The sequence below is a fragment of the Mandrillus leucophaeus genome, unplaced genomic scaffold (assembly GCF_000951045.1).
Source record: "Mandrillus leucophaeus isolate KB7577 unplaced genomic scaffold, Mleu.le_1.0 Scaffold134, whole genome shotgun sequence".
NCBI classification, from domain to species: domain Eukaryota; kingdom Metazoa; phylum Chordata; class Mammalia; order Primates; family Cercopithecidae; genus Mandrillus; species Mandrillus leucophaeus.
The window spans coordinates 1,327,679-1,351,190 of NW_012101299.1; the positions used below are offsets into that span (position 1 = coordinate 1,327,679).

Sequence of the window (23,512 nt, forward strand, 5' to 3'; positions counted from 1 at the left end):
CAACTTACAAGGGATGTAAAGGACCTCTTCAAGGAGAACTACAAACCACTGCTCAGTGAAATAAAAGAGGACACAAACAAATGGAAGAACATACCAAGCTTTTATACTTTCAAATGAAATGGATTTATTCAAACATTAGTTGGTGATACTTTTTATCATGCTGTAAATGATCCTAATAGAATGTGTTAAAACATTTAAATTATGAGTGCAGCACAGTTTTCTAGATGTGTGCTGGACTAACATTTGCCATAAACTATCACATAATCAGTTCCTTGATTCTTTAAGGACCTGAAGCCTACTTACATAAAATTGGTCTAGTAACTAATGATAAAGATTAAATAAAAGTCATTGAGGTCATTGACAGAAGGCTATGTTTTCCTCTAAAATCATGGCACTCAATTCATAAACATTATTCATTTTTCTTCTAATTTGTATATACTTTTAGATGTAATCATGTTTCAATTTTGATTGCCCAGCTCGGAAAAGCTTTAAGCCTCTTAAACAGTTTCTTTATAAAAGCATAATGACATATATAATGGCTTTCAGATAATCTTGTCACAGAAATGATTATTTTTCTCTATTCCTGGTGAACCAAAGTGCCCCCATGTGCTTCTATGTGTAATGTTATATAAAGTACTTAAAAGGATGCTGTATTATTTTTCATGATAGCATCATTGATAATTCTAATGGTAATTTTTCCTTCACACTTGGTAGCTTCCAGGCATAATGACACATCACTAAAGCTTTGACTGTTGAAGCTCTTTGCTCATGGGTGAAGAAAAGAGAATGGCAAGTTAAAAATAATGACTTAATCCTCATTTACATTGCAATGAGTTACACTCATTTGTGGAAGAGGGACATCTTTGATGGCGAGGATAATGAAGGCGATGAGAACTATCAGACCTTTTGTGCCCAATCAATAGGTCCCATAAATAAAATCTCAAATCACATACTACAAAGTGGAGATCACGTGTAATGAGAAGGGAGTGAAATCATCATCTTAGGGATGACAAATTCTTATTGAGAAGGATGACTTCATGCTGGACCTCTTGTGGTTTTCAGACCTGTAGATGAATAAATTTTCATCCCTTGATTCATAATAAATTTTGTGAGGACGAAAGTAGTTCTAGATTGAGAATTCAGTCATTAGGTTAGACTCAAGGAGACATACTCTAGGGACAACTGTGGGAGACCACAGACTATACGATGGCTTTCTTGCCTACAGGAATAGGAAAAACCATCATCAATTTTGTAGTCTGGGAGTGACGGTGCCTAAACAGTGAGAACAAAAATACAGTCTATCCTATTGAAAAAGTCTTAAGAGCATCCTTCCCATACTCTAAAAGTGTGACGCCCCAAACACACTAGTTCATTCATTATTTTCTTCTTCCTTCTCTTTATCCTGAAGCCCTTAAATCTACTCAGTTATAGAATTTCTTCGTAAATGACTTATAGGGGAATTTTTTGCTGGGAACGGAATTATTTTCCACATCTTCTATTCCATCCTACCAAACTTTAGTTAACCTGAGACCACTACTTTTTGTGATTAATGAATGTCCAACAGAACTCCCATGCCTGGCTAATTTTTTTGGAATTTTAGTAGAGACAGGGTTTCACCATGTTTATCAGGCTGGCCTTGAACTCCTGACCTCAGGTAATCCACACCCTTGGCCTCCCAAAGTGCTGGGATTACAGGCCGTGCCCGGCCGTCTAACCCTTCTTGATTTCATTCAGACCCAAAGTTTATGGCTTTGGAAATCACCAAGCTCACAGTCCTGGACATCTGCATTACTGTGGGTAGTCACTCAACTGTAGCTGGAGGAGGCTTTACCAGAAAAGCTAATTGCCCCAAACTTTCCCCTTGGAATTAGAGTTGAGTTTTTGTTGGTTTGTTTTTTAATGTGCCCAATTAATCTTTAATCGGTGTGGGACAAATGTTGAGACTAACAAGAAGATCTTGGATGAATGGCTAACAATCTCTCACCCTACCTACCTCATTCACGGGGGAATGTAAGTGTGGATTGACCCAAAGCAGGAACTCTAAGGGTGAAACGAGGACTCAGCTCTGCCTTTTCATCAGCTCTAATCATCCATTAGAGATGTCCACCCTGGGAAACATGGAAAACATTTCACACCACCCAAAGCCCTGCACTGATTCCACCACAAGCTCCCAGTGGGGTCTGGGCCTCATATGTCAACACAGCAACATAGCTTTGAGGACAGTTTCCTTCCCACCAGACCTTGGAGTCATCCCAGGAACAACTGTTCAACCCTGGACATGTGCCACCCGGTAGCAATTCTGAATATGGCACTGAGGAGAGAGATGAAATAAACACCTACTTAAACCCATAAATCTTTCTTAAATTAGTCATAGTAATTTCTTTCATGCTGAATTTTATTTCTAAAGCTGTGATTTCCAAAGCCATAAACTTTGGGTCTGAATGAAATCAAGAAGGGTTAGACGGCCAGGCACGGCCTGTAATCCCAGCACTTTGGGAGGCCAAGGGTGTGGATTACCTGAGGTCAGGAGTTCAAGGCCAGCCTGATAAACATGGTGAAACCCTGTCTCTACTAAAATTCCAAAAAAATTAGCCAGGCATGGTGGTGGGCAGCTGTAATCCTAGATTCTTGGGAGGCTGAGGCAGGAAAATCCTTTGAACCCAGGAGGCAGAGGTTGTGGTGAGCCGAGATAGCACCACTGCACTCCAGCCTGGGTGACAGAGCAAGACTCCTTCTCAAAAAGAAAAAAACAAATGGGTTAGAAATACAGCTAGATACTATTTCAGACCCTCTCCTTCTCATACTTTCCATCAAACCCATTTTTCTTTCTCAGTTTTTTTCAATTGTTGTTAAATATATATAATATAAAATCCACCATTTTAACCATGTTAGAGTATATACTTCCATGGTATATTCACATCGCTGTGTACCCATCTCCACCATCCATCTCCAGACCCTTCCTACCTTCCAAACTGAAACTCTGTCCCCATTAAAACTAACTCCCCATTCCCCCAGCCCCTGCGCCCACCGTTCTAGTTCCTGTCTCTGTGAATTTGACTACTGTAGGGACCTCCTGTCAGTGGAATCACGCAGTATGTGTCCTTTTGTGACTGGCTTATTTCACTTATCATAATGTCTTAAGGGTTCATCCATGTTGTAGCCTGTGACAGAACTTCCTTCTCTCTTAAAGCTGAATGATATTCCATTATATAGACAGACAACATTTTGTTGATCCATTTATCTCTCAGTGGAATCTTGGAGGCGCCTACCTTTTGGTCATTGTAAATGATGCTACTATGCACATGAGTGTACAAATATCTGTTCGAGTCTCTGCTTTCACTTCTTCTAAGTCTATGCCTAGCAGTGGAATTGCTGGATCAAGTGGTAATTCTATGTTTAATCTTTTGAGGAATTGTCTTAACACTTATACGGAGCTCTTAATATTTCCAGAAACCATCCCAAATAGTGGACATGACAAAGTCATTTCAATGCCATTTTGACACCCAAGAAATTAGGCCTTAAAATGCTTACTGTACAAAAGAACAAACAATCCACACTTGTCTCTCTTCAATGGAAATAGAGTTATTTCTGTGTGAGGGTCTGTTACTACATTCTGTGGAAGTGGCTGGAGAGATTACCTGGCTTACAAAGTCTGTTTCGAATGGCCAGTCGTAAAATTTGCTTTTGAGGACTCTGGTGTGGCACTTCAAAAAGTCAGCCACCATTCCCTGGAATACCATGTGATTGGAGAAGCAGATCGTGTCCTTCCTTGTGGAATAATTGTCCTGTCCTCCCTGGTGTTCTTTCTACAACGATCAGCATCCACAGTGCATGAGAAGTCAGAAGACCTGGTGCCGGGCCATGGACTAGATTCCTGACATCGGGTATTTGCTGTTTCTGAGTCTGTTTCTTTCCTTTCTTTTTGTTTTTCTTTTTTTTAGACAGAGTCTCACTCTGTCGCCCAGGCTGGACTGGAGTACAGTGGCGCGATCTCAGCTCATTGCAAACTCCATCTCCTGGGTTCAAGCACTTCTCCTGCCTCAGCCTCCCGAGTAGCTGGGACTACAGGCGCCCGCCACCACGCCCGGCTAATTTTTTGTGTTTTTAGTAGAGACGGGGTTTCACCATGTTAGCCAGGATGGTCTTGAAATCCTGACCTCGTGTGATCTGTCCTCCTCGGCCTTCCAAAGTGCTGGGATTACAGGCGTGAGCCGCCGCGCCTGGCCTGTTTCTTCATGAGTAAAATCAGTACGCTTGCATGTGAAGACAACCCCATGTCTCTTCCAGCTCTAAGTTCCCACAGTGCATGGAGGCCCAGATGATCACTGCAGGAATAGGAAAAACCATCATCAATTTTGTGGTCTGGGAGTGACGGTGCCTAAACAGTGAGAACAAAAATACAATCTATTCTATTGAAAAGGTCTTAAGAGCTCAGTAAATTTTGCCAAATTCGATCCATGGTATGCCTTACATCTACTACCTTTTACGCTTTCTTTTCTCTCTTTTCCCTACAAATAGTCACTTTTTCAGGTCTGGCGATAGTCCAGTGAACTTTAAACAGAGTCCTCAAGATCTTTCCTGGGGCCAGACTCTTGTGGCACTAGCTCTGTCTAATCTTACTTCACAAAACTGCTCCACAGCCTGACTTCCTGGAAGGATGTTTTCCTGCTTTCCCTGACGACCAGAAGGACTTCCTCAATACCTACTCCGAACTCTGGTTTTTTTGGTCCAGACAGAAACATAAAAAGAGAGGTGCAGCATTCCAACATGCAGGGAGTGCAAAGGACTGGGAATGTCAGGAGACCATGCTTAGCCACACAGGAAGGCGCCGAGGAAACCGTGCTACTGAAAGGAGAATGAGAGCTGAGCCCCAGAGGAGGCATCTGCGGTCTCCCAGGAGAAATGTCTCACATGCACTGACTCAAGAAAATGTGACGTATAATCATGAAAGACATATATTGTACATACCATGGCTGATTCCTACGAAAGCGGAAAACAACCAGGCAAATCTATGTGGGAAGCACAATTATAATATTTATTCACTTGAGTAAGACTCTATCCTTTGATTTGACGCATGGAGTGAGGACTTAAGACTCAGGACTTGGATGAGAAATGTAAGACGCATGAATTTCCAAAATGAAAATAGTTGTTTGCTCATGGTTCAATTACATGGAATAGAAGCATAAGCAGAAATCAAATGGTCAAACTTACAAAATCTGCTCTTGTTTCTGAACAGTGATCAGTGGCCTCACTAAAAGGACTCAGGGCGTGGATATCTCTGTGGGGTAGTTTATTCTAGCACTTGGGTGTGCTTTGTCTTGGCAACATGGCCCACGGCACCGGAATAGCGCACAGCAGCTGAATGCCATCTCCAGTTTTCCGATTTCACTCACAGGCTTTCAGTCTTTTCTGTTACGATTTTTTCTTTTGAAATCCTCATTATGTTTGTTATATGAAACACACCAAAACGTAGCATGACATGGTCTCTCCCATCAAAGCAGAATGACACATGGGGAAAGAAAAACATGATCCCAGGGCTGGGAGATGGGGAAGAAATGGCTGAGTGTGAATCAAAGCCATCACCTGCCTCTGTAGCTCCCCTGGCAGGACTGGACATGTAGGAGGCACCCCCACAGTCAGTATTTATTTGGTGTTCTAGGTTGGAATAATAGTGTGATTCCACTCAAGGGAAAGAAACAAAATCAGATCTTGGTTGTAGCCCTCAGTGCAGCATTTTGCTTGAATCTGGGGCAGGTGTGTCCTGCGATTCTGCTTGGAGAAGGGGAAGATCCCACAGACGAGCGTCTCCACAGGGTGAGAGTTGAGCACCCAGCACAGTGTCTGCACAGAGGATGACAAAAATCTTGAATGAATGAATTGAGTTGAATAAGCAAACCTAGGACAGGATGTGGAAGGTGAACTCATGGTTCCTAAAGTCAGACACTTTGGCATTAGTGAGGTAGGCGTGTGTATGTGTGTACTCACACGCAGTTGTTTCTGTACTTGCGTGAGAGTTACTAATGTTGATCTAGTTGGCATTGTTTAGTTCCTAGAAGAAATGAAGTATCATGATGTTGTTTAAGGGAAGAAAATTTACTTTGTAATTCTGTGGTGTTGAAAGTAGGGAAAGAAATAGGTTGACTTTTAAACACACAGCGGTGCACTCATGGAGGTCATATGGAAATGACAGCAGTGTTGTGTCCTGAAAGCAAAAGCAAAACAAAAACAAGAAAAAACGAAACCAACAGAACTTGGGCACTTAAGAAATCCATTTCCTAATGGAGTAAGCAGATACTGCACTGCAAGCTACAATTTTCAACGTCGTTTACCCTATGCCTCCACCATCCGGAGAGGCAGCTCTAACAAATGAGATGCAGTGATGACCTTTACCAGCTCCACCGATAGCTATAAATTGAGCTGAACATTCTCATCAGCTAGCAGGACACAACTCATTACTGACCAAAGATTGCTACGATCTCTTGACTGAGATGTGTACCACTAAAATGAATGCTCCTTCACTCATAAAAACAATGTTTTGTACTGCAGAAGACCTGATATGCCATTCGTTGGTTTTCGTGGATGACTACAAGAACAACCCCTAAAGATTAGCTGAGTCTTCTTGTATGTTAGTTAAATTATGCTGCAGATCAATTTGTTCTTTTTTGAGAGAGTTGATTTGTTGTTTCTTAAATTAGAACCTTTATCGATGGCGTGCATGGAATATAATTGTCAGATTTACAGTCCTGATGATTCAAGCTTACATAACCAGTTGTTCCAAATACATTAAAGTAAAACTTATATCCATCCAACTAAGTCAGGATTTTGAATTTTTAAAGCTTTGGGTACATAGAAAAATTTGGTTTTGTCAATTTTTTTTGGCAAAACGACGCTGACTTTGAGAACAAACCAGTGTTCATGCCCAGGTGACATCACTTGCCCTGCTGTGATTATTAAAGCAACCCCTTGCACGGCCAAGTATCCTAGTCCAGATGATGAATTGCACAGTCTTGTCAGAAGTGTATGAAATGGAAGGACCGTAGCCATACTTGATCTCCAGGATACACTTTTATCAGGCCCTGCAGGTAAGGTATTCCCATAAACCCTGTGGATTTTCACAGGAAGGCCTAAGTTACTCAGATGCCTGGGAGTTGTCGCTGGTTGCTTTCTGCTAATAATGTTAGTGGTCCTTATGCTTCATACTTAGTAGGACCTAATAGGTGAACCCAGATATGGTTCTAATGTCATTTAAGTTATTAATTGGCATTATTAATATCCCCATTTTTTTTCAGATGGGAGTATCAAGGCACAGAAAAGCCGTATAACCTGTCTGAGATTCCACAGTTAATAGCTAGTAAGCATAGGAATTTTCTAGGACTCCAGGTTAAGCAACTGCATCAGACACGGGTTCTCACTTCACCAGGAAACACATGCGAGGACATTCTTACTTCCACTTACTACAATATATTAATGACTTGTGTGTGATGAGACCTCCACCCACTCGGAGCTTAGAGTCATAACCCGGTTATCCTGCAGCTTTCAGATGATGGGTTCTACCTCTCTAATTGACTAGACTTTCTCTAATAATCCTGCCAAAGTCTTTATGGGTCAAAGTCAGAAGGGAAAGAGTCTGTGATCCGAGCCAGAGTCATACGACACAGTGAATTTATACTAATGATGCCACTTGGGAAACTTCCAGCATGTTTTGCTGGAGGAGCCTGGGAGGCAGTCTGTCCCTCTGCCCCTGGTGGCACAGACAACCCCCTGGAGCCAAATTCAGACTCACATTCTGCCTGAAGCAGAGGGACACAAGCAGCCACATGCCACCAGGAGATATCTGCCTTTGACATCCCACGTTTGTGACACATGCCAGATCTTCTCGGAAAGAAACAGCCCACCGCAGTCACTGTGCCATCAGGCACTCTGAGGCTTGCAGACATACATGGGCAAGTCAGAAGGAGTGGATGATTCCTTCTCAGAGGACCTGCCTACTTTTCCTGGGAGAGTGAAGAAACCTCTAATCATTTGTTTCTCTGTTTTTCCAACCCAGTGAGTAGATAGAATTGTTCCGTGTAAGGATTTTTCTTCTCTCTGTATAAGACACTGGCCTTCCTGCTGTTTGCATTTTGGATTATTTTGTTTGCTTTTAAGTCAGAAGGACAAGAGTTATGTACAGGCAAAGCTTTTTCATAGATTCCACCTAAAATGCTTCTAGATGATTCCTTTTTTTCCTTTGTCAATAAAATCATGGGTGAATGTGTGGTCAAAAGATGCAGTTGGTTTTCCCCTTTCAGAGATCTGAGTGCCACTGGGGGAGGTGGCACCTCGTATTTATAAAATGTGTTCTTTCTTTTCTTTCTTTCAAAATGCCTGAACATAGCTGATCTCAATTAATCAACACAGTAACCTTTTCAGAAAAATAAGATATTCTATTAACTGAAAATGAAAGACTGCAAGGTGAAGTAATTGGCCTCAAAAAACACTGCAATGGGATTAGAACCAAATTCTCCTGATTCCAAATCCAGAAGTTACAGTCAGAGCATGATTATATTTCTTTATTTGCAAGGTGAAGTAATTGGCCTCAAAAAACACTGCAATGGGATTAGAACCAAATTCTCTTGATTCCAAATCCAGAAGTTACAGTCAGAGTATGATTATATTTCTTTATTAGGATTCAAGTCAGCTCTCAGCAACAGAAAGATTAAAATAATAGTAGTTTAAGAAAGATAGAAATTTATTTGTCTCTCAAATTCATTTATTTGTCTCTCAAATTCATTTATTTTCCACATGTAAGTCCAGAGGTGGAATCTACACTCTATTTTGCTTTTACCTTCCATTTCCAACATCACCTAGAGGAAAAAAATGGCTGCTGTAGCTCCAGCCATCATAAAAGCCTTCCTGCTAGCAGACATGAAAAAGGAGAGGGGACTATCATGCTGCGTCCTAAAGCGATATCATGCTGTATCCCTTTTAGGATACTGCTTTAGAGGTTGCACGGCATACTTCTGGCAGAGCCAGTCTGTGGCAAAACCTAAAATAGAGGCCAAATTTCCAGACTTTTGGACCAAGCTCTTTCCAACAATCTGTCCCTTACCCCTGGAGCTTTTCGTCACCGTTGTGCTGATGTAATCTTCCGGTCAAGTTTCTGTCTCTCAGCCTATCCATTAGTCTTCGCTAGTAGGAGATGATTTTTCTCAGGGATGCATAGATAAAGTAAGGTGGAGGTTTGGCTCCACTGGAAATGCTGAAATGAATTTACTGCAAAATGGGTGTTTTCTGTGGGAGTGGGGTGGGGCAGGAAAATCTATTGCATCTCCACCAGCCAAAATTCACTTGCGCCTGGTAGGACTCCTCACATTTCTATCAGTGTCTACATCTTACAGAGTCACAAAAAGCTCGGAGACAATAGGAACAGAAAAGCAATCTTAGATTTATATAACAGCTAATGACAGGAATCCGTAACAGCGTGTATGTGCAAAATCCTTTTGTTTGTTATCAAAAAAGAGTTTGGCTGATAACACATTTCTGAGGATATTCATTCCTGCATAAATTTTCAAGGATTTTTATTCTTTGCTGATTTTTCTTTTGCCTTCACCCCTCTAAACATTTGAAAGGCTGCTTAACTGTATATATATATTTTTTATGGTAGGGTCAAGTGAAAAAAATAATTTGCAAAAACAAATCCTAATTCTACAAATAAATTGGTTTTTTTTTTCCTTAACCATTTAGCAGGTGATTGACAATAATAAATACAGAAAGAGGGGCTTTCTTGTTTTAGTGGGGTTTCCGTGTAACAAGCTGTTTAAAAGTCTAGACAGGACTCTGTTGAGGCACATAAAAATTGAATGGAAAATAATGGAAATGTAAAAGATTTTAAAAGCTATTTGGGCAGTGCGTTAATCAAAGACAAATTGGGCAGTCTCAGATCTTACGATTAAAAATTAAGTGAAATTGAAAGCCACTAAAATCATCTTTGAAATGTAGCTACTTCCCAAGTGATTTCCAAGCTGTGATTATTATTTTTTGAAAGTACTTGTCTATGTCATTACTGACGTTGTAAAAATAGATATTGTGGTATCATTTTACCATAGTTTGAAGTGCACAGAATTTAATAACCTACCTCTTTGTCTATCCACATACACTTACCCATTTCAGCCCCAGACAGTTCTCCACCTTTGTTTCCAAGGTGTAGGTTTTCTAAAGCAAATGCCTCTTAATACCCTCAGACTTACAAAATACAGTACCTGGTTGCATTCTTGAAAGGGGGAAGGAAGCCATTACTGTGGTCTTTCTAACTCTTATTCTCAAGATCCTGCAGGAAAATCAGATGTAGTGAACCTCCCAGTCAGGTTATCCTGCCACGTATGTTAAAGTTGCCAGCGTAAGTTGGAATCAAGAGGTCTGCGAGAGGCCCTTGAGCCAGAGGGAGCTAACTAAGCAGCCAGCAATTCTAATGTTCACATCTCACTTAGAGTCCTAGAGAAGCTGGGAATTCCCCAGGTTTCGGGAGCACGTCTCACAAATGTCAAGGCTGTACCGCCTGGGTTAAGCCCTTACTGGCAGGGTTGCTGAATGCTGTTTGTATTTAGAATGGAAAAGAATATCATTAGAAAACTTGCTCTTTTGAAAGAAACCATTGTACCTCTTTTGAGCCCACATTGCCTTCCTCTGACAATTTTTGTGATGTAAACCAGAAAGAAGAAAATCCAGACACGGAAAATTAAAAACAAAAAAATTGGAACCCTGTCTCCTCCGGGCCTAACCCTATGTACTAAACTGCAGCCCTGCTGTAGAGCTTCCCAGCAGCGTCCGCTCAGGAGCTCCCTGAACTGTCTTCATCTGTACCATCAGTGGGTGTTATGGGGGTGTGCACCCCTGGCTTCCCACCTTTGGTATCTCCCATTTCCTGTACTTGTTTTACCTAAACACAAGGTTAGATGCTCACAGTTCAGTCTTTCTCAATTCTACCCTCACCCGACGTCCCCACATAACCCACCTCTGGAGGGCGCGGTCGCCTTCCTGATCATCCAGGGAGAAGCAGCGAGGCTCTTCTGAGTGACTGCTCCTCACTGACTGAGTCATTCCCAATCGGTGCCTGTACTAGGGACAAGAGCTTCAACCCTATCGTACATTCCTGGAAATCAGGGATTATGTGGTTTTATTTTCTGCTTCATTTTTAATGAAATATTTTAAATATTTTCTTGAAAGGAGGAAGGAAAACATTACTGTGGTCTTTCTAACTCATTCTCTTTCTTTCTTTCTTTCTTTCTTTCTTTCTTTCTTTCTTTCTTTCTTTCTTTCTTTTTTGAGACAGAGTCTTACTTTGTACTGTACTCTCCACAGAAAAGTAGAAAACATATTTCAGTGAGCACCTATATTACCAGTACAAATACCAATTAATTTCAATGCCTTGGCCATTTTTGTGTCCTCCATCAGTTCTTTTTTTGCTGGAAATATGTAAACATAAATTATACTATCATTTTCTTTCATCCCCGAATACTAAAACATTCATCTCCAAAGTATATCTTCCCATACATCCACAGGAACATCATCATATCTGACAAAAATGACCATAATCCCCAAATATTATTACATTCCCAGGCCATATTCAGATATCCTTATTCTGTCTCAAAATATTTTCTATAGCTTTTGTTTTCTTTAAGCCTGGATCAAATCAAAAATTCTAATTCTACTTGATTATGTCTTTTAAATTTCTCTTAATGGTAGAATGGCTCCTCTTTTTTCTGTGATATATACTATTTCACAATACACCTGGATTAGGCCAGTTGTATTGTATGCTCTCCTCCATTCTGGACTTGACTGATTGCTTTCTTGTGAGGTGATTTCACATGTTTATCTGTAATGTCCACTTGTCCCACGACTGGTGATTCGAAGGAGAGACTAATGGGCAAAAGAGGGGACCACCAAATTTCTGTATTATAAACATGTTTTTCCCATTGAGAATGGCTTATTTTCTGTGGAATAATATCCCACTAGCTTTTCTCCAAAAGAGGTTAGCATCCATCGATGATCCTTACCTGCACCAAGTTTTACAACAGGGGCTACAAAGTGGTGATATTCTAAATTAATCACCCCTTCTACACTTACCAGTTGACAGTGTTCTGAAAGGTGGAACTCTCCTTCGTAAACAGGCTATTTGGTGTACCTGAAATACCAACAAAGCAGGCAGCTGAATCCTTAATTGTTTTCAATTATTAGTTTTCAGATTAAGAAGTTGGTATCATAGTTATGTTCAGCTATGGAAAATAAACAGTTTTGTTTTCTTTAATGCTTTGTGGGTATCGCTATGGACTCATGCTTTTTAAAATGTATTCGCTGTGTCTTCATCACTGATTGCATTATTCTTTTGGTGTTCGGATTGTCCTAACTTTGACCACAGAGAGCCCCTCCAGCTGGTTCTTCTGTGCTTGTATCAGTAATCTAATGCCACAGAGTGCTGTGTAATAAACAACCAACAACCTTCCAGAACACATAGAATAAGTCATTTTCACAAACCTGGCTGTTGGCAGGTGGTGGTTAGGGAACTCCGCGTATCTCATGGCTGATTTGCTCACATGGCCGGACACCCAGCTGGATGTTGGCTGATCTGGAGTGGCCTCTTCTTGGGTGACTGGAGCAACTCAGTTCGTTCTTCATGCCTTTGATCCTTCTCCTGGGCTAGGACACTAGGTCAGGCATGTTTGTCTCACGGCAATAGCAGAACCCAAGAAAGAGCAAATCCACTGTGCAAGAGCTTCTTAAGCGCCAGCCCTCTTCTATTTACTGATATTCCATTGCCCAATTCTAGTCCTGTGTCTGAGCCTAGAGTCATGAGAAAAGGCCCTGAAAAATTAGATGGAAAAGGGTGGGGTGAAGAATTGGACCCATTTTGTAATCTACCATGGTCTTATTGACATGTCAATCTCAGTCACTTGTCTCCCAGACTGGTCTTTGCTTTCTGGCCAGTAATATATTTTAGATTTATAGTATACTTTGTGTGCCTCAGACCTGGAAACATCCATTTTTTTCAAGGATCCCTGGCTTATTTTAGGGAGAATGGTACTTAGAGACAAAAATCTGGGTGTCTGAGATAATCATGCTTCTAGCCCATTTTCATGGACAAGACTAGCAAGTATATAGTTTTGAACAATAAAGACACATTGGTTCCTATTGATATTTCTGATGCAAATTCAACATCACAGAGCTTTAAATTTTAACTGAATTTCCTTTTGTTTTTTAAAGACAGAGTCTCACTCTGTTACCCAGGCTGGAGTGCAGTGGCGCAATCATAGCCCACTGCAGCCTCAAACTCCTGAGCTCAAGAAATCTTCCACTTCAGCCTCTTGAGTATCTGGGACTACAAGCAAATACTACCATGCCCAGCTAACTTTTAAATTATTTTTTTTGAAGAGACGGAGTCTGGCTATGTTGCCCATCTAATTTTTCAGGATCTCAAACTCCTGGGCTCAAGCTCTTCTCCTGCTTTGGCCTCCCAAAGTGCTGGGATGACAGGCATGAACCACTGCACCTGGTCTGAATGTCCATGATTAAAAATGTGTATCTCTTTTCTCTTCTACAGAAAATCTTAGTTCCTAATAACATTAACAGAATTATTTATTTACTTGGAATTATGTCTGAGAGCACAGTGCTGTGATTAATACGGAATGTTACTACAGCTAGTATGCAGTAACTGTCGTCTGATGATAAGTTTCATTAAAGTCAGGGAATGTGGCTAACACATGATGCATACCAAATATCTAGCAGAGTATCCCATACGTTGTCAATATTTTTTTAATGGATAAAATGTCTATTGGTTTTGTTGGTTTTTTTTTTTTTTTTGAGTTTTGCTTCTCGTACCCATTATTTCTCTTTTTGGAAACACCTTTTCTAAGCATATTCTCATGCAAATGTGTTACTGATCTACTTCAAGCAGAATGCACGTAATTTCTTTTACATTTCCTCACCCTCTCTATGTGTAGTATTTCCTTGATATGCTAAAGGGCTGTGTGCAGTTCTCATAATCCCAAAGAAAAGGATGTAGTTATCATGTTGGGTACTTTTTTTAAATATCGTGAGTTTTAACAAAACCTAAAAACCAGAAGTGCCTTTGGCATTTCCATGGCATTCAAACTCCTACTTTTTAATCCATTGATTCTGATGACGATTACTGAGGCTCCTGGTACAATATAAGCCTGCATTCTTTTTTAAGGTCTTGTGACATTTGGGTTATTCTGGAATTTGTGTTTAACTATTTAAAGATTTCCTATTTTGTCCCACAATGGTTGTCTTCATTATCTTTAAGAATGAAGACATTATTGGCAAGAGGAAGGTCTGGAGTTCTGCTCACCACCTTCAAGGACATTCTTTGGTGTTCTCTTCGATAGCCATAGCCTGAGAAGGGTGATTTTTCCAGGTGAAAGATAGGCTGTGGTGTAAACTAAGACATTCCAAATGAAACATACTCATGTAATATAACCTCGTAGACAGTGCTGTCCAGAAGAACTTTTGGCAGTATTGGAAATATTCTATACCCACAGCATCCAACACAGTACCCACCAGCTATATGTGGTTACTGAGAACTTGAAATGTGTCTAGTATAAATGAGGAGCTAAATTTTTAATGTTATTTAATTTTAATTAATTTTAATATTAATGGAAGCATGTGGCTAGAGGCTACATATTAGCAGTACGGTTCTCGATTATAAATATGGTTCAACTAAAATATTTGCATTTCACTCATATTTCCTAAAAGAAACTGGCAGTAGGAATTAATGTCAGCTTTCTAATCATTTTTGATTCTTCTTATAACTTGCCATACACACCTTACTGTTTAAGAGCCAAAGGAAAAATCACTGTTCATGAGAGGCAGTGTATCTACATCTGGACTGAAGACCTTCATTTGGCTGCTGTGAGTTCCTAGGCTCCCAGCTCCTGACTTTGCAGGGAAAATGTTCAGAATTGGAGCTTGTGGCCCAGTAATTATTGGAGAAACCTGGTGAAAACACAGTCACAAATAGCCTGCAACCAAAATATCAGGTTAATTCTATAAACAAATTATGGCAGAAGGCCAAAAGGGATGAAATGAAAGACCGGTGCAACAGACCTTTATTTACATTATAGCTGCATGATGTTTTTAAAATTCTTGAACTGTAAATAGAAAATGTTAAACAAAAGTAGAAAGAATAGTAAATAAGCCTCCAAATCTGTTTGTTTTTTAAGTATCATTTTAAGTTCAAGAACTTATGCATAGTTGACGAGCTTTAATCTTTTGCAGTTATTAGTTTTATCAATACTCCAAATGTTCTATTCTTGGCTAGCGGAAGGCTCTCCAAGATGGCTTCTGAGTCATTTTGGCATGGTCCTAATAAATTTTGACCTTTGGGCTCAGATATTGCCTGTCACAGACCTGGAATTAGCCATTTACAGAGAGAATCTGGGTTTCATTTGGTGGGAAATGGTATTTCTAGGCTGCAATGTGGGTACTAGAGATTACACGTTAATATTTTATGATCATAATATTGACGTTGACTGTCTTAAGATATGTGTTTATTGTATGCTTTTGTTATCAGAACATACATAAATGCAAGTAAATTATAGATAGAAATAAAATAAGCAATAGAACACTTTCTATTGCTAGTTATTTAAAATTAAAAGATGATATGAGAAAAATTTACTACATTCATTGTGTATACTCTTTGTTTCAGAAATTAAAATCTATTACTATGTAAGGATTCTTTGTGATATTTATACAATCAGGGATTAATGTACTCTTCAAAACCAAACAGCATATACAAATTACACTTAGTAATGAGATCTGTTAGCTCAATTGTTAATGAATCTACAGTACCATATGATGCTATAACATTATTTAAATTTTTAACATATGCATGGCCTTTGAAAGCCTTTTTAAAAATGCATTATTGTCAAGCAAAAGTAAACAACGTATAAAATCAGCTGACATATGATACTATGAGTAAATAACTGGAATTTTATCGTATTATTGAGAGAGTTAGAAAAATAATTTGTTCTTCTTATATCAGTTTGAAAACAAAAAAGAAACCATCTTCCCAGTCCTAGCTACCAATGCAATTTTTTCCATTTCTGTAATATTTTCAGCTTGAAGAATTGCATAAGTATACAGAAAAATGAGATTAGTGGTATATTTTAAATGCAAAGCACTAGATATATTGCACATGAAAAGTAGCAATTGGTGGTGCTGTAAGCTTTCCTTTGGGAAATTTTCTCCTAGGAATCTGACATTGTATGTTTCTTAGAACTCCCATTGAGCGTGGCTTTTCAACTTTATCTCCCTATCCATATAGCATTAAAATGCACTGTACACTCACCTGTGTAACATCTTATTGCTTTGCAATGATAAGGATAAAATAATGATAATTGAATCTCATGAAGAGGCACAAAAGTATAATTTGACAAAAAAGAAACACCTTGCCTATGCCTCTGTCCTTACTCCACCTGCGTCAGGCCCTCCTCATTCTAGAGCAGTTACTCTTACACGAGTGGTTCTGCTCATTGTTTTGTATGTAAGGTGGATATTTGGTGAATCAGTCTTATGATAGTATTAATTGGCTCAATTCATTATACATATATTTAGCCTCTAACTTGGTACCAGTCATTATGCTAGGTATTAGAGATAGAAAATCAGGAAGGTGTGGCCTCTTCTCTGGAGAATCATGTACTCTAGTGCAGAAGACAGAGAGTTATAACAGACAAATAACTCTATCATGCTGTGATGAGTAAAAAATAGGATGAATGAAGTGTGGACTGAAAGCAGAGAGAGATGAATCCTGCCTTGAAAAGTCATGAAAACTGTACAAGGGAGTTGGCCTTTATGCAGATCCCAGGAAGATCTTACCTGGCCATAGTGGGAGAAGGACATTACAGGTGTAGGGAGCAGTATGAGGGAGTGCAGAGGACTGGGAGACATGGTGGTGCTCAGGATGCTTTGTTGGGGTGATAGGCATTCAAATGGGAAGAGGGGCCAAGGCCAGAATTGGAAGGACCTTAAATGTCAGGCTAAGAAACTTGACCAAAATAGTTTCTGCCAAAGGGATAAAAAGGAGTTTTAAAAGAGAGAGATGGCTTTGTCTGCACAGAGAATGGAAATAAGGAGAGAGACCCATTAGGAGACTGCTGGAGTAGTCTATGGTGAAGGTGATGACAATCAGAACCAAGGCAGAAACATTGGAAATGAAGAAGACAGGTGATTTGAGAAGGCTTCGAGAGGAAGAATGGGCAAGTTAGGAAATAATTCAAAGAGGGGATCCCCAGTCACTGCCTTCCCACATTGCTGAATGACCTGTGAATTGTATCTGTGGAAGGGAATCAAGGCAGGTCAGCTAAAGAAGGTAAACATCTTCACTAACAATAAAGCTGCTACCCAAGAAACAAAGTTGGTGGTATAAGTCTAGCAGAGAAAATTGCCTGCTAGAGCAAAGGAAATAACATTTATTGAGAAATAACATCAAAACCCAGAATGTCCAGAAATTAGTATATATACATACAAATAACCAAGAAAATGGAACACATGCTCAACATAAAAGGAAGTTAATAGTTTGACCTGGAAATGGAACAGACTTCTGGAACTGACAGAGATTTTTTGAAAGCTATTACAACTATCCTCAACGAATTAACATAAGCCTGTTTTTCAGTGAATGAAAATCTCAGCAGAGAAATTGACATAAGCCTGTTTTTCAGTGAATGAAAATCTCAGCAGATGGTTTGCTGCACCCATCAACCCGTCACCTACATTAGGTATTTCTCCTAATGCTATCCCTTCCCTAGCCCCCCACCCCCCGACAGGCCCCAGTGTTTAAAAAATTAATTGGGAGAATAATAAGGAAAGCCACACCCTGGGAAATAATTTTTAAAAAATACATCTCAGACAAAGACTCATATCCAGAATGTTTAAAGGACTCAGTAATAAATTGTTTAAAAAAAAAAAAATGGACAAAATTTTTGAAGATACTTTGCAAAAAACCTGCAAATGACCCATAATCACATGAAAAGATGTTCATTATTACTATTTATCAGTGAGATACCACTACACACCTGCTAGAGTGGCTAATGTTTAAAAGACTGATTTTGCCAACTGATAGCGAAAAAATGGTGTGCATGTGACTCTTACACAATTGATGGTGGAAATGCAAAATGGTATAGCTACTTTGGAAAATAGTTTGACAGTTTCCCATAAAGTTAAGTGCAAACATATACCATATGACCCAACAATATAATAGCTACAACCTGGCAGCAGTCTAAATTCTCACCAATGCATGAATTTGAATGCATAAAAATTGAGGTCTATCAGTCCACTAGACTACTCTTTTGCAGTATAAGGGAATGAAACATTAATACATGGAATAACATGGATAAATCTCAAAATCATTATGATGAGTGAAAGGAGAGAAACACAAAAGACTGTGTAATGTGTGATTCTATTTGTAAGAAATTCTAGGAGAGGCAAACCTATCTAATGAACACAACAGATCACTTGTTGCCTGGGGCTACTGATGAAATAGATGATCCACAATAAAGGGGCATAGAGGTCTTTCACATCCTTTGTGGATTTATTTCTAGATAGGTTATGTTTTGTGTTATTTTTGTCAGTGGATAAATATAAAAACTCATGGAAAGATGCTAAAAAGAAAAAAGTAAATAAACAGAAAGGCAGACAAAGTACACAGAAGAAAGACTCAGTGTTGTAAAGGTGTCCAATTTCCTCCAAATGGAACTTTCAACTGAAAGAAATTTCAGTCAGTTTCCCAGGAGAATTCTTTACTAGTTTAACAGGCTGAATGTAACACGTATAATAAACAGCAAAATCCTAAGGAACACCAAACCCTTCGTGAAGGAAAATCATACAGGAAAACTTCCAGATAGCAAGATGTACTACAAAGGTACATAATTTCACGGTGTAGTATCGATGCAGGAATGAGCCAACTCATCAGTGAACACATAAGAAAGTCCCATATGACCCAATGACTGCAGATATTGTTGCTGAAATATTATTGATGACATCACATCTTACAGAGTGAATAATGACCTTCTCAAATTGTACTGGAACAAATAGCTATAGATATAAACATAGAAAATTAGATTCCTACCTCACACCATACATTCATGTCATCTTCCAGTGAATTAAGCCTTTATTTTTTAAAGGAAAAGTAAAAAATGTTTCAGAAAAAATGTAGGAGAATATTACTATGACCTTGTAATGGGAAAGTATTTATTATTTACGTCATATCAAACACAAAGGGTAAACATTTTTTACTACATTAATAATTTCTGTTTATCAAAATATTTTATATATAAAATGAAAACCACAACTAATAAAATGGACTTTCAACACATAAAACTAATGAATATTTCATATGGGATGTATAAAAATCTCTTATAAATCAATTAGATAAAAACATTCCAACAGAAAAAAGTAGGCAAAATAAATACACCAATAAATTTTATAAAATAAGACAAAAATAGTAAATAAGCACATGAAGAGACTTTTAAAGTGATTAACACTCTGATGATGCAAAATAAAATCAGAGATACCATTTTTTGCACCCACTGTATTGGAAGATAGTAAGAAGTTTGAAAATAGCAAGTTTTAGACAGGATGTGAGTTATGAGAACTCATTCACTATTGGTGCCTGTTAAAGTGCCATAACCACTTTTGAAAATAACTTTCAAGTTTAAGAATTCCCATAACCTAGGCAAAACCCCGTCTCTACTGAAAATACAAAAACTAGCTCAGTGTGGTGGTGCAAGCCTGTAATCCCAACTACTGGGAAGGCTGAGGCAAGAGAATCACTTGAACCTGGGAGGCAGAGGTTGCAGTGAGCCGAGATCGTGCCATTGCACTCCAGCCTGGGCAACAAGAGTGAAACTCCATCAAAAAAAAAAAGAAAAAAGAAAAGAAAGGAAAAGAGAGGAGAGGAGAGGAGAAGCAAAAGCCTTGTACATTTGTACCAAAAGAGGTAAAGAAGAATATTCCTAGTAGAATGGTTTGTAATAGCAATAAAACTAGGAATCACTGGTATCCATTGTGATATACACTTGAGTCGTGTACATCAGTGAGAACTAAGAGCCAAGATAGTATGGACTATTACATTCACCTTAGAAATATGATATAATATAAATTACTGAGGAACACAGTAAATATGACCTTATTAAGCTCAAATGCAAAGAAAACTAAACAACATAGTATTTAAAGATACATAAACATGTGATAGAACTGTTAAAAGTACTGGAATGATAAAATTCAGGAGAAAGAAAAGCAATCATATGTTCTAATTCTGAAATGGTCTCATTGGTTTCCATTGAAACAAGCAGGTTTTATGTACCTCAAATGTAGTATGGCATAATCTTTTTTATGTATGTATTTACTTTGAGTTCCGGGATACATGTGCGGGATGCGCAGGTTTGTAAACATAGATAAATGTGTGCATGGTGGTTTGCTGCACCTATCAACTCATCACCTAGGTATTAAGCCCTGCATGCATTAGCTATTTATCCTGATGTTCTCCCTCCTCCTGCCCCCCTGCAACAGGCCCCAGTGTATGTTGTTCCTTTCTCTGTGTTCTCATTGTTCAGCTCCCCACTGCACACTCTTAAACAATCATTATGTTTCACTGTGATCAGTAATGTGGGGGTGGGGTAAAAGCAGAGAACTTGGAACTCCTGAGCGGGGGTCAAAGGCAGTAAATCTTCATCCACTGAAGGCAAAGTTGATATTTAGAAATTCATTCAAAGTAAAAGCTAGTGAACAAAGGGAGATAAGGAGATAATTAAGTAGTAACCTTTTTTGCAACTTACATAACTAACAAACTTAAGTGCTTTCTAAAAAAAAAAAATTCTAAAATTTGCTATATAAGGGCAACTTCACTGAAATGATTGCCGAGGCTTCCATGTGAGTGCTTGTAATGGGAGATAGCTCATTCGATAGATGCACCTTGGTGTGTTTGCTTAAGAAACAGAAAAATTGACTCATTTGATTTGTTCATGAAAGTCTTACCAGGAAAATAAATGAAAACAATTTCACCTAAAACGTCTGTTAACTTTAGCACTGAATCTTTGGATGTAATTTACATAATTCGTAAAATAGATTGATCTAGGTCCATGTCGATGATGAAATTTTCATTATAGTGATAGACTTTCATTTTCCTCATAAAATCTACACATACTTAAATTATAACAACTTCTGCTTTTGAATTAATCCAGTCTACATCATGTTTTTCAGTCATCAACTATTACATGTGAAATGCCTTTACCATCAAACTGGCTCAAGGTTACTGCCTTCACTCAGAAAGATAGCGTTTTCCTTCTCCCCACTGTGGTCCCTGCCTCTCAACCTACAACCCTACATTTCAGAAAGTAATTTTCCCGTATGAAATTTTCTTACTGTCTTCTAAGGTAGTGGCTGCAAAATGGTACCTATCTCTGCTTTTATTTTGCATCATCAGTGTTCATGACTTTAAGAGTCTATTCATGTGCTTACTCACTATTTTTGTTTTATAACATTTCTTGGTGTATTTATTTTGCCTATTTTTTTTTCTGTTGGAGTGTTTTTATCTCATTGATTTTGGGGAGTTTTTTTTTTTTTTATACAACCCTACCTTTCAGAAATATGCCCTTTCATTCATAGGAGATGTATAAGTACGTGTCCATATGCTTACTATTTTGAGTCAGCGTTTTTCCTAATTTTCTAAATTTGAAATCTTGGTTGTTCATATACAAGAGGCCAGACTCAGCATCTATGAGATGTTTAGATTCAAAGGTATTCACGGCAGCGAAGCAGCCAACTCCTCCAAGCAAGAGCACCTAGGGGAGCTTGTGGAGCAGAGGAAAGCACGTTTTGCAGGATGTGGCTATGGGCCGCAGGCATTCTGCATACAGATTTACTCCAAAGTTGGATATAGGAAATTAGTCCCTTTACTAGCAGTTGTCTTTGGCCTCTTGGAATAGCTGCTTTCTTAATCTGCTCTTTGTGTCCTGCCCAGGAACATTCTAGCTGTTCCAAAGGTTTTCTGGGTGTGCGCCTGTGCTTTCTATGTCCGTGTGTAAAGTAGGAGAGAAGCATCACGTGAGGTTGGATTAAGAAAATTTAGGTGTATTGCACCATATTGAAAGGGCCCTTTGATGAGTGGGAGCCTATCTTTTTTTTCAAAACTAGCGATTTTACTTTACATAAGCATTCGTCAAAAGCTGAGGGGAGTTCTTTGATGTTTCACGTGGTTTTTTCTATTTCCTCTCTTACAGATACAGAATTCATCTACAGAGAACAGAAAGGAACAGTGAGACTGTGGAATGTTGAAACAAATACTTCTACTGTCTTAATAGAAGGCAAAAAAATTGTAAGTACCCTCTTTAATGGCCAGGATAATTTCGGTTTTTCTTCCTGCAAGTCAATAAAGCAGAAAATGACTTTTGGTTTCAACTTTTCGCATAGCCAAGGAGAAGCAATAAACTTGTAATACTACAGGCTGAGCAACCAAAGATAATGTGAAATTGAAACCACACTAATTTAATAAGATAAAAGCACTGTTTCTTTCAGTGTCCGGGAAATTTCTCTGCAGGTGTTGGGAACAAGTGTTGCATATCATATATAATTAAAAGATAAAGTCCTAAGGCTTTTACACATTTACAGAACAATTGCAATAATGCATGTAGAATACTTCAGGAGAATTTGCTCAATCCTGTTTAAAAAAAGCTCATCTCCACATGCATAGGAAGTATTAACTTAGGTACTGTGACTGTATTTACCCTAATTATATTAAGTGATGCTTATGCGTTAAAGCAAATACTGAGTCAATATGAATGCCACTGCTTTATAATTTGGGAAAACTTGTTTTCCCAAATATATGTGTATTTTTTGAGACAGGATCTCACTCCATTGCCCAGGCTGGAGTGAAGTGGTGCAATCATGGCTCATTGTGGCCTTGACCTCCCAAGCTCAGGCAATCCTCCCACCTCAGCCTCCTACGTAGCTGGTACTACAGGCATGTGCCACCATGCCCAGCTAATTGATTTCGGTTTGGTTTGTAGAGATAGCGTCTCACTATGTTGCCCAGGCTGGTCTTGAACTCCTGTACTCAAGCAATCCTCCTGTCTTGGCCTCCCAAAGTGCCAGGATTACAGGCCTGAGCCACTGTATCTGACCCCAAAGATTTAAATGGCATTAAGATTTGATGTTCATGTATGGTTAAAGATATGTATTAGAAACATTGACAGAAGTTATATACCAAAATCAATTTAAAGAGAATGAACATTTTGTTTGTTTACAAAATGTTCAGACTCTTATTCGAATAAATAAATCTCCAACTCTAAGCAGTTGATTCTTTTCTTGTTTGAGACACTGGGGAAATCAAAGGACGGAACTAAGGTTAAATCTATGTTAAAAAAGCAAGAATTGAAACAGGCTGTGAATCCTGAGTTACAGCGATCACAACAGGGTTCTGGTATGAATCAGAAACACAGAAATCCTAGAATCCTGTAATCCAGGA

The 23,512-nt window shown here is 38.8% G+C and overlaps 1 protein-coding gene across 2 annotated transcripts in view; it reads left to right on the forward strand.

Moving 5' to 3' along the window:
- The window catches only part of DPP6 (dipeptidyl-peptidase 6), a 629,240-nt gene that overhangs the window by 233,708 nt on the left and 372,020 nt on the right, over positions 1-23,512 (forward strand). For both annotated transcript variants that reach the window (XM_011973070.1, XM_011973071.1), the window contains exon 4: positions 22,269-22,363. In XM_011973070.1, the coding sequence (XP_011828460.1) occupies positions 22,269-22,363 (95 nt within the window). The remainder of the gene's footprint in view (positions 1-22,268; positions 22,364-23,512) is intronic.